At 42.4% G+C, this 18,772-nt stretch overlaps 1 protein-coding gene across 1 annotated transcript in view; it reads right to left on the bottom strand.

The window, feature by feature from the left end:
- The window catches only part of LOC124776614 (esterase FE4-like), a 219,884-nt gene that overhangs the window by 59,830 nt on the left and 141,282 nt on the right, over nt 1-18,772 (bottom strand). Inside the window, exon 4 of the mRNA XM_047251697.1 lies at nt 7,885-8,022. Coding sequence (XP_047107653.1) covers nt 7,885-8,022 — 138 coding nt within the window. The remainder of the gene's footprint in view (nt 1-7,884; nt 8,023-18,772) is intronic.

The raw sequence follows: 18,772 nt of genomic DNA, 5'->3' as shown, positions 1-18,772 counted from the left end.
GTCTCACACGATCGCTGTTTCCGGAATCCATGTTGATTCCTACAGAGTAGACTCTGGGTTTCCACGAATGACATGATACCCGAGCAAAAAACATGTTCTAAAATTCTACAACAGATCGACGTCAGAGATATAGTTTTGCGCATCTGCTCGACGACCCTTCTTGAAGACTGGGACTACCTGTGCTCTTTTCCAATCATTTGGAACCTTCCGTTCCTCTAGAGACTTTCGGTAAACGGCTGTTAGAAGGGGGGCAAGTTCTTTCGCGTACTCTGTGTAGAATCGAATTGGTATCCCGTCTGTTGAGTGATTCCAGTTGCTTTTGTATTCCTTGGACACTTATTTCGATGTCAGCCATTTTTTCGTTTGTGCGAGGATTTAGAGAAGGAACTGCAGTGCGGTCTTCCTCTGTGAAACAGCTTTGGAAAAAGGTGTTTAGTATTTCAGCTTTACGCGTGTCATCCTCTGTTTCAATGCCATCATCATCCCGGAGTGTCTGGATATGCTGTTTTGAGCCACTTACTGATTTAACGTAAGACCAGAACTTCCTAGGATTTTCTGTCAAGTCGGTACATAGAATTTTACTTTCGGATTCACTGAACGCTTCACGCATAGCCCTCCTTACGCTGACTTTGACATCGTTTAGCTTCTGTTTGTCCGAGAGGTTTTGGCTGCGTTTAAACTTGGAGTGAAGCTCTCTTTGCTTTCGCGGTAGTTTCCTAACTTTGTTGTTGAACCACGGTGGGTTTTTCCCGCCCCTCACAGTTTTACTCGGCACGTACCTGTCTAAAACGCATTTTACGATTGCCTTAAACTTTTCCATAAACACTCAACATTGTCAGTGTCGGAACAGAAATTTTCGTTTTGATCTGTTAGGTAGTCTGAAATCTGCCTTCTATTACTCTTGCTAAACGGATAAACCTTCCTGCCTTTTTTAATATTCCTATTAACTTCCATATTCAGGGATGCTGCAACGGCCTTGTGATCACTGATTCCCTGCTCTGCACTTACAGAGTCGAAAAGTTCGGGTCTGTTTGTTAACAGTAGGTCCAAGATGTTATCTCGACGAGTCGGTTCTCTGTTTAATTGCTCGAGGCAATTTTCGGATAGTGGACTCAGTATAATGTCACTCGATGCTCTGTCCCTACCACCCGTCCTAAACTTCTGAGTGTCCCAGTCTATATCTGGTAAATTGAAATCTCCACCTAAGACTATAATATGCTGAGAAAATTTATGTGAAATGTATTCCAAATTTTCTCTCAGTTGTTCTGCCACTAATGCTGCTGAGTCGGGAGGTCGGTAAAAGGAGCCAATTATTAACCTAGCTCGGTTGTTGAGTGTAACCTCCACCCATAATAATTCACAGGAGCTATCCACTTCTACTTCACTACAGGATAAACTACTACTAACAGCGACAAACACGCCACCACCGGTTGCATGCAATCTATCCTTTCTAAACACCGTCTCTGCCTTTGTAAAAATTTCGGCAGAACTTATCTCTGGCTTCAGCCAGCTTTCTGTTCCTATAACGATTTCAGCTTCGGTGCTTTCTATCAGCGCTTGAAGTTCCGGTATTTTACCAATGCAGCTTCGACAGTTTACAATTACAATACCGATTGCTGCTTGGTCCGCGCATGTCCTGACGTTGCCCCACACCCTTTGAGGCTGTTGCCCTTTCTGTACTTGCCCGAGGCCATCTAACCTAAAAAACCGTCCAGTCCACGCCACACAACCCCTGCCACCCCTGTAGCCGCTTGCTGCGTGTAGTGGACTCCTGACCTATCCAGCGGAACCCGAAACCCCCCCACCCTATGGCGCAAGTCGAGAAATCTGCAGCCCACACGGTCGCAGAACCGTCTCAGCCTCTGATTCAGACCCTCCACTCGGCTCTGTACCAAAGGTCCGCAGTCAGTCCTGTCGACAATATTGCAGATGGTGAGCTCTGCTTTCATCCCGCTAGCGAGACTGGCAGTCTTCACCAAATCAGATAGCCGCCGGAAGCCAGAGAGGATTTCCTCCGATCCATAGCGACACACATCATTGGTGCCGACATGAGCGACTACCTGCAGATGGGTGTACCCTGTACCCTTCATGGCATCCGGAAGGACCATTTCCACATCTGGAATGACTCCCCCCGGTATGCACACGGAGTGCACATTGGTTTTCTTCCCCTCTCTTGCTGCCATATCCCTGCGCCTGACGTTGGAGCTCCCAACTACCAGTAAGCCCACCCTCTGCGACCGCCCGGATCTTGCAGACTGAGGGGAACCTCTGGAACAGGACAAGCAGCTGTGTCCGGCCGAAAATCAGTATCAGCCTGAGACAGAGCCTGAAACCGGTTCGTCAGACAAACTGGAGAGGCCTTCCGTTCAGCCCTCCGGAATGTCTTTCGCCCCCTGCCACACCTCGAGACGACCTTCCACTCTACCACAGGTGAGGGATCAGCCTCAATGTGGGCAGTATTCCGGGCAGCCACAGTCGTAGTCCGATCGGGGGATGCGTGGGACGAGCTGGCCGTCCCCGACAAACCCCCATCCGGACCCCCACAGTGATGCCCACTGGCAACAGCCTCAAGCTGTGTGACCAAAGCCAACATTGGCTGAAGCTGGGAGCGAAGGGATGCCAACTCAGCCTGTATCCGAACACAGCAGTTGCAGTCCCAACCTACTGCAGCCTACAATCTTCTGAATCTGCTTAGTGTATTCATCTCTTGGTCTCCCTCTACGATTTTTTCCCTCCACCCTGCCCTCCAGTACTAAATTGGTGATCTCTTGATGCCTCATAACATGTCCTATCAACCGATCCCTTCTTCTAGTCAAGTTGTGCCACAAACTCCTCTTCTCCCCTATTCTATTCAATACCTCCTCATTAGTTGTGTGATCTACCCATCTAATCTTCAGCATTCTTCTGTAGCACCACATTTCGAAAGCTTCTATTCTCTTCTTGTCTAAACTATTTATCGTCCATGTTTCACTTCCATACATGGCTAACTCCATACAAATACCTTCAGAAACGACTTCCTGACACTTAAATCAATACTCGATGTTAACAAATTTCTCTTCTTCAGAAACGCTTTCCTTGCCATTGCCAGTCTACATTTTATATCCTCTCTACTTCGACCATCATTAGTTATTTTGCTCCCCAAATAGCAAAACTCCTTTACTACTTTAAGTGTCTCATTTCCTAATCTAATTCCCGCAGCACCACCCGACTTAATTCGATTACATTCCATTATCCTCGTTTTGCTTTTGTTGATGTTCATCTTATATCCACCTTTCAAGAGACTGTCCATTCCGTTCAACTGCTCTTCCAAGTCCTTTGCTGTATCTGACTAAATTACAATGTCATCGGCAAACCTCAAAGTTTTTATTTCTTCTCCATCGATTTTAATACCTACTCCGAACTTTTCTTTCGTTTCCTTTACTGCTTGCTCAGTAAACAGATTGAATTGCATCTGTCTCACTCCCTTCCCAACCACTGCTTCCCTTTCATGTCCCTCGACTCTTATAACTGCCATCTGCTTTCTGTACAAATTGTAAATAGCCTTTCTCTCCCTGTATTTTACCCCTGCCACCTTCAGAATTTGAAAGAGAGTATTCCAGTCAACATTGTCAAAAGCTTTCTCTAAGTCTACAAATGCTAGAAATGTAGGTTTGCCTTTCCTTAATCTTTCTTCTAAGATAAGTCGCAGGGTCAGTATTGCCTCACGTGTTCCAACACTTCTACGGAATCCAAACTGATCTTCCACGAGGTCGGCTTCAACCAGTTTTACCATTCTTCTGTAAAGACTTCGCGTTAGTATTTTGCAGCTGTGACTTATTAAACAGATAGTTCGGTAATTTTCACATCTGTCAACACCTGCTTTCTTTGGGATTGGAATTATTATATTCTTCTTGAAGTCTGAGGGTATTTCGCCTGTCTCGTACATGTTGCTCACCAGATGGTAGAGTTTTGTCAGGACTCGCTCTCCCAAGGCTGTCAGTAGTTCTAATGGAATGTTGTCTACTCCCGGGACCTTGTTTCGACTTAGGTGTTTCAGTGCTCTGTCAAACTCTTCACGCAGTATCATATCTCCCATTTCATCTTCATCTACCTCCTCTTTCAATCCCAAAATATTGTCCTCAAGAACGTCGCCCCTGTATAGACCCTCTATATACTCCCACCTTTCTGCTTTCCCTTCTTTGCTTAGAACTGGGTTTCCATCTGGGCTCTAGATATTCATGCAAGTGGTTCTCTTATCTCCAAAGGTCTCTTTAATTTTCTCTAGGCAGTATCTATCTTACCCCTCATGAGATAAGCCTCTACATCCTTACATTTGTCCTCTAGCCATCCCTGCTTAGCCATTTTGCACTTCCTGTCGATCTCATTTTCGAGACGTTTGTATTTCTTTTTGCCTGCTTCACTTGCTTCATTTTTGTATTTTCTCCTTTCATCAATTAAATTCAATATGGATTTCTACTAGCCCTCGTCTTTTTACCTACTCGATCCTCTGCTGCCTTCACTATTTCATTCCTCAAAGCTACCCATTCTTCTTCTACTGTATTTCTTTCCCCCATTCCTGTCAATTGTTCCCTTATGCTCTCCCTGAAACTCTGTACAACCTCTGGTTCTTTCAGTTTATCCGGGCTACTAACTAAGACGGACGAATTGACTGAAGGACGGTCCAAACGATTACTCAATCTTCAGTTCACTCATATGTTCTTTAAACTCTTATTCTTTTTCTGGGTATTCGAGAATCTTTATTTAAGGACGAGAATTTAAATGATAATACAAGCAGATAATATTTTCACTCCTTTAGTTTAGTGTCGCGTCTACATTGGTGTTGCTGCAGACGTCATGCCAGCCCAGAGCACTCCGGGCGAAGAAATTAAGTAGAGCGAATTCAAAAGCCTGTACAATTTAAAATGACTTCGGTTTCCTCATGGTGTTCATTCCCCGTCAGTCTGGAACTTTTGAGAATGCATTAATAAAAAATAGAGAAGAGTTAAGATGGTGCTTTTAATGCTTGACGTGTTACGCACAGTCCCTCCCGCTACTCCTCCTTCCCCCGGCTGAGTACAATGCACAGAACTTTCGTACAACCATGTGAAACTGTCCGAAATTCTTTGTTTGAGATGTTGTTTAACTTGCACATTACATTGCCTTAAGCGTCTGTTAAATCGTCGCCGGCCGCGCTGGCCGAGCGGCTCTAGGCGCTTCAGTCCGGAACCTCACGACTGCTAGGGTCGCAGGTTAAATCCTACCTCGGGCACGGATGTGTGTGATGTCCTTAGGTTAATTAGGTTTACGTAGTTCAAAGTCTAGGGGACTGATGACCTCAGATGTTAAGTCCCATAGTGCTCAGAGCCATCTGAACCATTTGTTGACCTGTTGTTGCACTGTAATTTGTTACACAACAACGTTGACACACTATGGCCACACGTCCACTATTTAACGGTTCATAGTGACAACTGGTTGGTCTAATGCACACCTACTGCTTACATAAGTTACTTCAAGCTGTCGCCATAGTTATTGTGCTAGAGTCGATAATACGCCAGGAATAAAATGTCTCGGATCTTTTTGGACAATTGGTGTATGAGCTGTGGCTAAGTAATGGAAATGACAGCTTCGTTAATGAGAAACTTTAAATGTATTTTAAAAGAAATTTAGGCATTAACTTTTAATGAAAAGCGTGTAAGGACCAAACTGAATACAGCTGTTCGCATTTGTAAATAGTTTGTACTTAAATACGAGTGATATTGTTCTTCGAAAAATCGTGTCTGTTTCCTGTCCCAGGACATGACTGGAGCTTACGGTATTTCCATTTCCAGAACATGAAACTATAACCCGACGTGTGAGTGAATGGTAAATTCCTTTTCTTGATCGTTCATCTGAACCTGGTGTGGTTGTAGAAAGAGAAAATGGACCTCATGAGACCGAGACGGGTTGTTGTTCTTTTCACACTAATATCCCAGAAATCTCGGACTCTTGCAGAAAGATTCCAATGGCTAATGATTTGGTTCAAATGGCTCTGAGCACTATGTGACTTAACTGCTGAGGTCATCAGTCGCCTAGAACTTATAACTAATTAAACTTAACTAACCTTAGGACATCACACACATCCATGCCCGAGGCAGGATTCGAACCTGCGACCGTAGCGGTCACGCAGTTCCAGACTGAAGCTCTAATAATTTGGATGGGATTTTCAATTCCGATATTTTCCTGATAACCGTGACGAACTTTTCAAAAATCGTGGTCAGAAGGGGAAATTGGAATTCATTTCTGCAGGAAATGTGTGTGTGTGTGTGTGTGTGTGTGTGTGTGTGTGTGTGTTTGTGTGCGTGCATGTATGTAGTTGATGGTGCGTTGTGCGCATGTGTGTGTGAAGAGTAATGTATTTATATGTGTCACAATTAGGAAACCAAGCCCGTATGTCGTTCTTGGTTGCGAGAAGTGGCTGGGAGAACCGAGGACAGTGATTTAGGTCGTCGCGAGCTCTGTGCACAAAATGAATTGTGATATTATTGTTTGTTTATGTATTTTACTATTGATTGATTTCTTGGGACTCAGTTACTTTTAACTGCTGATTTTTCTCTAAAAAATTCACTAAAACGACACACTGTTAGAGAATGAAATTATACTACTAGGAAAGCTGTCACGGCATTGATTACTTGACACAACTATTATCCTAATCTGAATTGCTTGTTCTACCAGAACCTGGTACAGAAACATTTATAAAGGTTGGTCATATTGCTAAATACAGAATCGAAAAGTAGATACCGATCTTCTCCCTTGTTTTAGAAAGAGAAATTTATCTGAGGGTGCGCAGTTCATTAAATATTTTAGAGGATTCAGCATTTCCAAATCTACAGTCTGCTGTTACCAATTTTTTTTATTTATACTATTTTCCCAGCAAGTAGTTCCGTGGTCGCAGCCCCATTCTAAAGAGTAAATCATTATTGTATTCTAAAGCGTAAATCATTATTGCAGATTGGAACCCGCCGTCATCGGCCTCTGTAGAGTTTGGAAGGAAATGTGTAGGGCCCGAAACAAACTGAATCTTTTAATGTGTTTGAAAGCTGCTCGTTATGGAGCACATGATAGCGCACTTCCAGCGAAAGGCGAGATCTCGGTTTTAACTTGTCTGGTATAAGCAAAATAAATTCATTGTGTTGATGATGGGGATGGCAATGCTTGGGTAATTTTATCGAAGCCTCGAAAATGAAACATTCATGGCATTTTTATTGCAACATTTGGACCGTGGTATTGAATCAATATTCAGAACTTCGGAACGAGGAAATTCTACATACATTTACTCTTATTAATATCATTACTGCAGCTCCATGCTACGTCGAAATCTGGTAGACGTTTACTCGAAAAGAATTTGATCCTTATCAGAATCGTTAGATAGATTAAGCATGCCATCCACTTGCGTTTTACTCTTTGGCTCATAAAGGTGACATTCATTTCTAAAGCTTTCGTTCAAATGGCACTCTGGGATTTGCATAACAGTTTTGATATGTTTAGCTGTCTAAATCGGTAGATTCATATAAAAGCCTTACCATTTTTTCTACAATGTGCATACTATGAAGCTCGAATGAGCCTGCGTGAAACCATCGCTCTCAACATCAGTATAAATTCTCACGGCATTATGATAACGCTGGACTACGCAATTAGTGAAGCAGACATGACTGAAATCTGACCAATGCACGTGACACGTGAAAATACTGTTTAATTAACCGAACATACAATGGTCAATCACATCGCGAACAGTCCACTGAGGAAGAGGAACATCTAAATAATTTAATTGTACTCAAATTATCTACTCAACACACAAAATTTAGCTGTCCGCACGTAAGATAGCTTGAAGTCAAATGGTAAGCAGCGTAAATCATTCGAAATACTTGCCTGAAACCGGAGATCATCGACAGGAGGTTCTGCATATGGGATACCTTCGAAGCTGTACATGGGTTTGTTCGTATACGTTGCTCTGTTAGAACCTTTCAAGGTTCCTGCATCTATATCCACTGTTACATATTCCTGGGCCTGTGACCAAATAAAACATATTAAGTAAAAGAAGTAACAAGGTGTAATTAGCTAAAAAAAAGACTAAATTGAAAACCGCTTGGAAACTAACATTTGTGGGCAAACAACACGCTACATCTATATAAATAAAAATGTAAATGTTGTTTTGTTTAAAATCGTTTATCTCCGAAAATTCTTGACCGATTGCTTTGAAATTTGGATAAAACGTTACATTTTAATGAGACGTGTTCTTAGGCACCTATTTCTACAAATTTTTTAACATTCTTCCAACAACATTTCCCTATTATTAAATTTGTAAGAAAATTTATATATTACATACATTAAAAAATAGTAGTCCAGTGCACTTTGTGTCAAAATTTCGAAGCCTTCGGTCAAAACCTTTCGGAGCATTGCGATTAGGAACATTTTCAGTTACTATATAACTACAAAAGTAGATGTTCGTACCTTCAGAATCTCCCATCTCAGAAAACTCTTCATAGATTGATTTGAAATTTGGAGACAACACTGCATTCGAATACTCACTTATCTTATATACCTACTGGAACGTCATCTGATGTGTATATAATATATATGTAATAAAGTGGAAACGTTATAAAAGCCTGGCCGCGTACAGCTAGTATACGACATAAACATAGCTAGTTATCTTTGTACAACCATGAGCTGCCTGCTGTGTCAGGACGAAATGGAATTGATGCTGAAACTTTTGATATAATGATCGTAGTGATTTATTTATGGTAATGTGAAACGTGGAACGACTCGTTTCTGCCGTCTTACCAAATAAAATTACAGATCTTTGCTTTCTCACTACCACGCCACTGCTTTACAGAATTTTTACTGTCAGTTTAACTAGGCTGTTACTTCTATACCCAAATTGTTTTAGCATTTCGATGTTTATTTTGCTCGGAGGAAATTCTGTTATCCAATATACTCACTTCTTTACTCCCGTCTGGCCAATCGACCAATATATACAGGTACGTAGTAAACAAATTTCTGTGTTTGCTGCACCTTATCACCCATTCGACATAGACAACACATTCACATATTGAAGGACACACACACACACACACACACACACACACACACACACACACACACACACACACACATTCACGCCCACAGTCAAGACAAATAGGACTTTAACTAAACAATAACGATTAAAACAATAATAATTAACTGAATAATTCATGGTGTATATGTTAAATTACATCGGAATACAAGTTTAGTAATAATTACATGAGTGTTTATAACGTCAGATTACCGTTTCTTCTGCCTCTAATTTTAAATGAATCTAACGTATTCCTATTATTATCATAAAAGCAACAACCTTTAATGACTACTGTCTAAAGGACACACAGTAAACTTATATGAAGTGAATTTTATCTAAACTAGTGTCCAAAACTAAAGCAACAAACGCAAATTTTGCAAAGTTGCTTTCATTTTTCCAAAAAATATTACAAACAAATAATAGTAAAGTAGAAACAATGTAAAAAAATTCGGAACCTAAACAACTGTAACACGCATAACGCTTAAAAAAAATGTTCTTCGTTTTTTACAACTTAACGGATTTGCACACACATTCCGACAACTGGTTAATGTGATGGGGTGTGATCACCTCTGGGAGCACTACAGGCCTGACAACGACGGGGCATACTGTGAATAATGTCATCAGTCTCACATTGAGGCAATAACGCCCATTCACGCCCATTCTTCCTGCAGAGCTGCTCGCAGTCTTGGAGAGTGGTTGGTGGATGGTGACGCGATGGACGTCGTCTCCCTGGTGCAGCGCAGACGCGCTCTATGGGATGCAAACCGGGAGAGAGAGCAGGCCACGCCAGGCGTGCAGTATGTTCCGTTTCCAAGAAAATATTAACCACTCGTTCTCTGTGAGGTCGAAGATCTCGTCACGATACCTGACAGCAGTTAGACCTTGCCAATTCAGCAGTACAGTTTCATGAAGAGGAGTTCGAGTGGTAAACATAATCCCTGCCCACGCCCACACCATTCGGGATCCTCCTCGATAATCGACTCTTTCCACGGTGTTTGGCTTCGGAAATCGTGCTCCACGTTCCTTCCCGATGCTAATCCATCGAGAATCACTCCCTAGATTAAACCGAGACTCATCTGTGAAAACAACAATGGCCCACTGTTCGACCGCCCAGGTGGCATGTTGATGACTCCACTGTAGACGTTCCCTTCTATGAAGACGCGTCAGAGGGCGACATACAGTGGGTCTCCGACAATAAAGGCCACTCTGAGGAAGCCTTCTGCACACCGTGTGCCTCAATAAAACACGTCCATTGGATGCTGCGAACTCACATGCCAGTTGCGGTGTAGTACTAAGGCGGTAGTGTGCCCTTACAGCCAAACAAAGATCCTCTCTTTTGAAGTCACACGTGGTCGGCCCTGGCTTGGTCTTCGGGATACAGTTTCGGCCTCTATGAACTGTCGCCACGTCCAAGAAACAACAGAACGATTTGCATTAAGCCATTGGGCTACATTAATTTGCGCCACCGCAGAGAGTCTGGCAGTCATTTTCTCTGTTCCACACCGCACCATCTGTGACTGTGAACACAGCGATTGTGGATACCCGGAAAACACTTCCTCGTTTCATAGGCGCCCTGCCTGTTGACCGAAATGTCATCTTCCGTGCAGAGCACGATTGTAGGGACATCTGGTTGACATTTCGTTAGTTAGACACAGGTCGGGAAAATAGCGGTTTTTTGCTTTAAATTTGGACACCAGTGTAATAATAGTGATCAATTACATAGATTTTGACTGGACACTTGTACGCAGAAGTGATATAAATCTGTGATAAATTACGTATTGTCCGCGCTGCAACACTCCATTATAGTTATTAATGTGAAAGTGTTCCATAGTTCACAGTCTCACTTCAGTAAACTGCTTTTCTTTATTGAATTGCTCGCATTGTTCCAAAATGTTTTAATAATTTGATATACTTTCTCAACATGAAGGCGACATAAGTTGGTAGTTTGTAAGCGGTGTTATTGTTTCGTGGCTACCGTCAGACATATATCGGTATACATGCGGCAGCATATGTTGCAAAACGCCCCCCAGAAAACCAGATTTTCGGTGATCATGCCTCAGGTTCTATTGGTGATAAAAAGGTAGGTTTAAAAGTGTTTCATACAGCCCTTGAGCCAGGGACGATTTGTCTATCTAGCAGACGGATCGTCTTAGTCTCACTATCCTACAGTACAGGGTCAAAGTATTAATGTTACACATTTCCTCCTGCTTAGGAAAATGGCGCAAATTGGTTGGTTCCTTTCACATTTGATATGGTCTACAGTGGGTTTGACGGTACTTGAGGAGGCACCATTAGTTTATGTGAGGTTCCTTTGCGAACACCAAAAAGGTGTTTTTTTATTATATTTTCGTTGTCACTAGTGGACCGAAACCCAGCTGTAGATTCCAAGACGGCTATGCACGGTATATGGCTGAAATTTTTACAATATACACGTAAGATCCCGATCCCGAAGTGCCTTGGAAATTTTCTTGATATATTTACCAGTTTCCAAGATACAGAGGTTCAAAGTTACGCTGCTTATGCACGTAAAATAAGCAAGTAAAATGCGATGTAAAGCGAAAACTTAGTGTATAAAACCTTTAAATAAATTGACTGATGATTAGTCCTGAAGGCTGCATCAGTGATATCCCCTGATGTTAACTGATGAGTATACCAGTGATGAACGAATAAATGATGCATTTGCGTAAATTTTTCGAGTACAATTCGTCAAAATTATATCACCTGTAGTTTTCAAAAATTGGAAACGTGATCTATTGGCACCAGACGCCAGTCGCGGATTCCAAGGCGGCTATGCACAGCAAACGGCTGAACTTTTTGTGATATATTTCTAAGATCCAGTTCTCAAACAACCTTTAAAATTTTCTTCTTATCTTTATCACTTTCCCAGATACAGAGGTGTAAAGTTACCCTTCATGTGCACGTAAAATGTGGACGTAAAAATTAAATACATTGACTAATGACGAGTACACCTGCGACAGACCCATGATTTAATTTAACTGTCGGGCATGAATGAATGAATGAAGATCCATTTGCATAAATTCATGGACGGTTCATAAGGAAACCCCCAAAAAAGCATTCCTCACCATTTTTTCGCCGTCAGCAGTGGACCAATCCGCAGTACCGCATTCCAAGACGACTGCACGCAGAAAATGGTTTTAATTTTTTCGGTGTACTCCTAAGATTCCGGTCTCGAACAACCTTGAAAATTTTCCAAATATCTTTCTCCGTTCCCTAGATACAGAGGTTCAAATTTACCCTACTTCTGCATGTAAATCACGCACGTAAAATCCGACGTGAGGTGAAAATGTAGTTTATTATTCAAACCACCAAAAAAGTGTTTTTTACTATATTTTCGTTGTCACTAGTGGACCGAACCCCAGCCGCAGTAGTAGAGACAGAACTAAGGAGATTCTGGCTGTAAGACAAGAGGCACTGACAGTTGGAGAGCCACAAAGAGATAATGACAATGAGTTCAGCCGAATGAGTGATTGAAAATGGGCCATTACGAGTGGATGTGCATGAAAGATTTACAGCGATGGACTAACGGGTGTGAGTGAATAACAGATAGGGCAACTTGTGAGATTACGAGGTGAGTTGCATGTTAAAAAGAGCGCGAATATTTTTTTAAAGGGGCTGAGGTGGGTAGAATGAGGCAGCTGGTACCCCAGTTTTCAGTCAGAGCCTTTTAATAAATACGAGCATAATTTTTGTGCTTCGAAGGGAGCATTTTTCCGTTGGTATCAGAGATTCGTCTACTTCTGACAAAAGACAGTTGACAGTAGTAGGGTACTGTGCAAGACTCGTTGGAGTGCACTGCTGTAGCTGTTCTGAGATGGCTGTCAAATGGCAGCCTAATCTAGTTGCAGTTTAATAATATGCAGTTCTCAACTTACACGGTGAAGATTCTCCCCAACAATAGATCTCTGTGCTTTAAAAGTTTCAAAATAGTCAGAGAAATCTTCAGAATTGATTCAGAAGAAGTATCTTATGAAAAACAGAAATGTTTGTTTTCTAACTATGAGCAATCGCACTATTACTACATTTGCACAATTAAAGTGCAGATTTTTATACAACTTTCACAAAACACCTACCATGCCCTCACAAATAACTGAACAGTTTTAAATATTAATTTGCATACTGAAGTCAGTGCAATAATTACTTCTGATGATAAATTGTTCTCTCATTTGCTAGTGTCTGTCTACAATCTACACCTTTTACTTTGCTGACAAATAAAACAATACTTGTATCTCCTCTCGCCATTATAATCTTCCTTCACTTCTTTTGGTCATCCGGGCTGAACCCTAGTCCAAATCGATACTAAAAATTCTTCAGACTCGATTTAGCTGCTGTCCACGACTAACCAATTCTTGATCTCTTGTGTTCCTTTCTTCTCTCTTGCGAATACTCACCAGAAAGCTTATATAGCTCCTTCTTCTAACTTCCAGCATGCTTCTTTTCATACCCTTCGATAGTCTTTGAATAATTTATATCGTGCGTGTTCTCACAAAAAAAGGTAAAAGGTCATTCAACGCATTTTACCACGAATCTGGTACTATCACCGAGTGAATGTCGCAATCGTTAGCACACTGGACTCGCATTCAGGAGGGCGACAGTTCAGATCCATGTCCAGTCATCCACATTTAAGTTATCCATGATTTTCATAATTTGCTAAACTTAAATATCGGGATTGTTCCACTGGAAGGGCTTGGCCGGTTTCCTCCCTCATCCTTTAAACAATCAGATCTTTGCTCCATCTCTAATGATCTCAATATCGACGGGATAATAATAATGGCGTGTGACGAGGGCCTCCCGTAGGGTAGACCGCTCGCCTGGTGCAAGTCTTTCCATTTGACGCCACTTCGGCGACTTGCGCGTCGACGGGGATGAAATGATGATGATTAGGACAACACAACACCCAGTCCCTGAGCGGAGAAAATCTCCAAACCAGCCGGGAATCAAACCCGGGCCCTTAAGATTGACAGTCTGTCGCGTTGACCACTCAGCTACCGGGGGCGGGATGTTAAACCCTAAACTTCCTTCCTCACTTCTTTTTTTTTCCATTACTGTCCGTCTGTAAACTTCTGTACCTCGTGAATGAATGTACCGAGAGGTAGTTTATACGGTTAGACAGTTGATAGACCACACTCACTAACATTAATAAGAATGCGCTTGCACCACGAAAGCTTTCACTGTCTCCTCTGATGTGTATAACAATAATAAGGAAACTTTATGCAAGAGACTAAGAGAATGGAAGCATCAGTCTTCCAGAAGTACCACTGCTGTTCTTGCATCACAGTGTACAACAACTTACATTGCAGGCAATATGAGTAATCTGGTACTTTAGCTATACACTGAGTCGAGAAGTAGACAGGACATCGATTCCAGTGGTGTATGTCTCACATCATGTAAATAAGGCAGAAGCAGATTATTCTACGACAGAGAAAGAAATGAATAACATACGAGTACTTCTGATGTTATTGATATGGTATGAAATTTAAAGTAATAATCGATTGCATAGCATTAAAATGGCTATTAAGATTGAAGTTTTGGGCACTGAAGCTTGGCGAGTTAGATTCTGAGGCGGTCCATCCATCCAGCAAGAGCTCTGGGAATACAGTTGGCCTCAGCAGAAGGGCAGGTGTGCAATGAAGAGTAGGTTATAGCGCCACAGAGTGGCAGAAAATGCAATCAGATAATGAGGACTGTAAGCTATTTGCAATGAGGCCAAGTTAATTGTGCATGACAGAGAATTATTATAGAAAGCAGAATTCGGCTCTCATGCTGTCGTTCCGACCATTTTCTGGAAGGATGGATTGAGTTAGTCGCTTGATCATGTGTTAGTGGACTATGAGGTTCGTAAAACCGCAGAATGGTATGTAGCTGAACGGTACCAGTGGCAAACTTATAAGCAGGGTATGGCATAACAGGTGAGGAACTGTGTACAGTTTGCACGGTGAGGTGAATTGTGCCATAAGCGTATTCCACTACAAACATCACTGGAGGCTAGTAAACCACTTAAAACGACTGTTAAAGACATCTTAGGTCCTTTTGCAAAAACACCAGCGGGGAATCGCTGTCTACAGACAACAACTGATCACTTTTTGCAGTATGTGTAAACAGTGGCTATCCTAATTCATCAGGCCATGGTAAATAATTGGTTGTCGAAATCTGATGTTCCAGAGACATTAATTATGGATCTGGGCACCAATTTCATTTCAAAGTTAATGAAACAACTTTGTCATTTGTTCCTATTAATGAGTTAACTACAAACGCTTTACATTCACAGGTGAAACTGAGAAGAAAACGTCACAGAATAAGGAAAATGTTAAGTCATTATGTAATACTCATTATATACACCATTACCATTCCTAGTCACAGGGTGTAATACTATGCTTCGCTAAAGTACGGGTCTATCATCGTACAAGGTAGTATGGGGCTGGGAAATGCTGTCACTATTCAAGATAGTGAAGTGTAGAGTAGGAGTCAATGGGGAGTAGGCACAGAATTCTGCAAGAATATTGCAGGAGGAATGAAAGGAAGTTCAAAAAGTTAAGACAAGGGCCCTCAAGCGTCAGAGTCGAATGGCCAATGCAAAGTAAAATTAATTGAATATTGCATATGTCAATGGATGATGTTAACAAGCCAAGACGCAAAACAGAGAGACAAAGAAATTGTTCACTCATTATCAAGGCCCATATCATGCATCTGAAATGATCTCACCAATGAATGTGAAGCTAAAACTTCCTACTCGTACTATAGCCCACAACATCCGTCGTATTTGTCACGTTTGGGTTGTGCTGAACTCTCATCTGCCATTACTGGTGCTCTTCCCAAAAAAGATAGTAGGCGGTAGGAAGAGAAAGACAACACAGCAGGTAGAGCAGATAGTGCACATTGCCTTATACATTAAAATCCAAGAAGGTAGAGTGATTGATGCTTCACTGCTTCAGGTAACATCAACAGCAGAAATGGCCATGAAGAGCATCGCGTTACTGGTGCTGCTGCATCTCTATAGCTGCAGAAGGGTACATGAAATGTATTCACAGTTGCAAATACGAATAACCATCAGCTATATAAGGAAAAAACGACAGTGAAATTCTGTGCCAGATCGAGACTCAAGCCTGGATTTCCCGCTTTACGCGAGCAGTCACCTTGCCTGCTTTAGCTATCCACGCACGACTCACGGCCAGACCCTAACTTCCATATTTTGTCGTTCCTGGGTCGCAACCTGTAGTCGTACGTTGTTCAGGTACGGAGGGAAACTGAAGGCACCACAGCATCCTACCCAGTTGACAAAGCTCTAATATGGGGTATTAAATAATATCAGGCTCTTCTGGAGTTAAGAATATATTTGAATCCCTATGTAAGGACAAAATCGTGTTAACTGAATCGAAATTTTATGAGATTGCATACCCAGCTGGACCTATTGGATATCTTGTTGGCCATGTTAGGGCTCTTACGCGCTCTTGCCGATCGTGTAGATGATAACCATGCTGAGGTACAGGAAGCTATACACCATTGACAGATGTACAGCTAACCTCTACCCTGCTACAGCCAAATCAATTTTGGGCTGGTCTGAGTGAGGCACGAGATAAAATGCTAGCTACGCTGCAATTTATTATACCCAAGGAAAAAAAAAAGAAACGTTGTCGTTACAGTACCATATCACATCAGTAGAGGTCAACACTGATCACACCCTCCTCCACATGATAGTATGTTTACCAGCAGTAGGTACTGATGCCAGTTACAAATGTTACGTGAATCACTTGTATCCTCTAAAATGGTGCATTTTAGGGAAATTTTTACATGTTAGAATGAAGAATATCTACCCAGTTACACCAGATAGGAAAACCCTCCTGCTGATGTCACCAGCGATGCCAAAGAGAGCAGATTTTGATATGACCTGCTGTGATAGTTACACTGCCATGGTATCATCAAAGGGCCATGGTAACAGGAATCTCGTTTTTGGACACCATCTTCATCCTGGTCCTTGCTTGCATAGCATATGCAAATCAACTGCAGAGAACAATTCATTCTCCTGAACTTCCAATCCACTACATGCCGACCAAATGGGTCTTTCCTGAGGTATGAGCACCAATTTCTATACACTGTGTAACGGAGTGAGCCGGCCGCGGTGGTCTAGCGGTTCTAGGCGCTCAGTCCGGAGCCGCGCGACTGCTACGGTCGCAGGTTCGAATCCTGCCTTGAGCATGGATGTGTGTGATGTCCTTAGGTTAGTTAGGTTTAAGTAGTTCTAAGTTCTAGGGGACTGATGACCACAGATGTTAAGTCTCATAGTGCTCAGAGCCATTTGAACCATTTGTAACGGAGTGAACAAAGAGGAGAAAGACGGTCAGAGCATAAACTGTAAATAAGGGTGTAAAAATATAAGCAATAGTATGTTATTTTAAGCGATTCACTGATTTAGCTGCAGTGGACCAAATTTTCCGCAGAAGGGAGGAATCCTGTGGCAATACCCCTCAGTCCAGACTTCACATTCTATGCAGACATGGACTAGAAAACTGCATATGAAATCTTGCACCAGGTCTATAATATTGCTAAAACAGCATAGTACAAGACCCCAGTCTCCGTACTGTCAAGCTGAATTTCTTCATGCTGTAGTTCAACACTGCTACGCATCCACAGCAAAGCTGGACAGAGCCGCTATAAATACACGCTGCTCGGATCATAGCAGTGCCATGTCTTCTTCTACCGCTGACGCCGAGACATGCTACATGCCACCTTCAGTCCCATGTGGACCAATAGACTTGTTTTGCTTCTAACCTCGTCATGTTTGTCTACAAGACGGTGCTAGACCTGATGATTCGGAGGTTTGAGCCCTTGCCACCAAGCAAGGAGCATCTTTGGGGAGTCTTCATTCAATCTCTGGACATCTTCAAGGGGTTCTGGGTTTGGTGTCTGCTCACTAGTGCGGCATGAACCTGACTGACGGCCGGAGCAGTCAGCTGTCCAACACAAACCTGCCGCCTGCTGGCCACCTGATGTCAGCCTCGCGTCCGCATGATCCCAACAGCTGCTGCTGAACAGCTGAGGCAACTCTACAACCCGGCGTCCTCGCAATGTCGCTGCCAGGCTCGCCGCTGTGTACTGTTCTGAGTTACCAACCACTGCTTGGAGGTCTACTCACGCCACCGAGTCGCTGTCGTCAACCTCTGTACAATCGTCTTGTTGAATAAAGAATGTTTTGCTAATTGAGCTCTTCTGGTTCCACGACCACTAGGTAGCTGGTAGTACACAACCCATCGTCATGCAGACACCATCCTGAGACGACCATTCTGACATTAATGGTGTCTGCACAACGCCACTACTACAGTAGGCATAAACTTCCGCTTAAACGCAACGTCGTATTCAAAGAATGCTGTTTGTTATGATCATAGCAACAAGCTGCACCACGGTCGCCGGATAAAACGGTGATAAAATGTGAAAAGACTCATTTCTGCCGTCTTATCAAATAAACATAAAGCCCCATTCGGTACCAAGCTACTGCTCTGGTCGGTTTTTACTGTCAGCATAACCAGGCTTTTATCTCTGCACTCAAACTGGTTTAGTATTTCAATGTTTATTCTGCTAAGTGAAATTGCTGTCGTCCAGTGCCGTTACTGCTTTACTCCTGTCCAGCTAATCAGCCAGCTATACATAGTATATAATTTTCTCCTGTTTCTTTTCTTCAGGTGATGAGTGTTG

Source organism: Schistocerca piceifrons, chromosome 2 (assembly GCF_021461385.2).
Source record: "Schistocerca piceifrons isolate TAMUIC-IGC-003096 chromosome 2, iqSchPice1.1, whole genome shotgun sequence".
NCBI classification, from domain to species: Eukaryota; Metazoa; Arthropoda; class Insecta; order Orthoptera; family Acrididae; genus Schistocerca; species Schistocerca piceifrons.
This window is presented reverse-complemented; position numbering and strand designations above follow the sequence as displayed.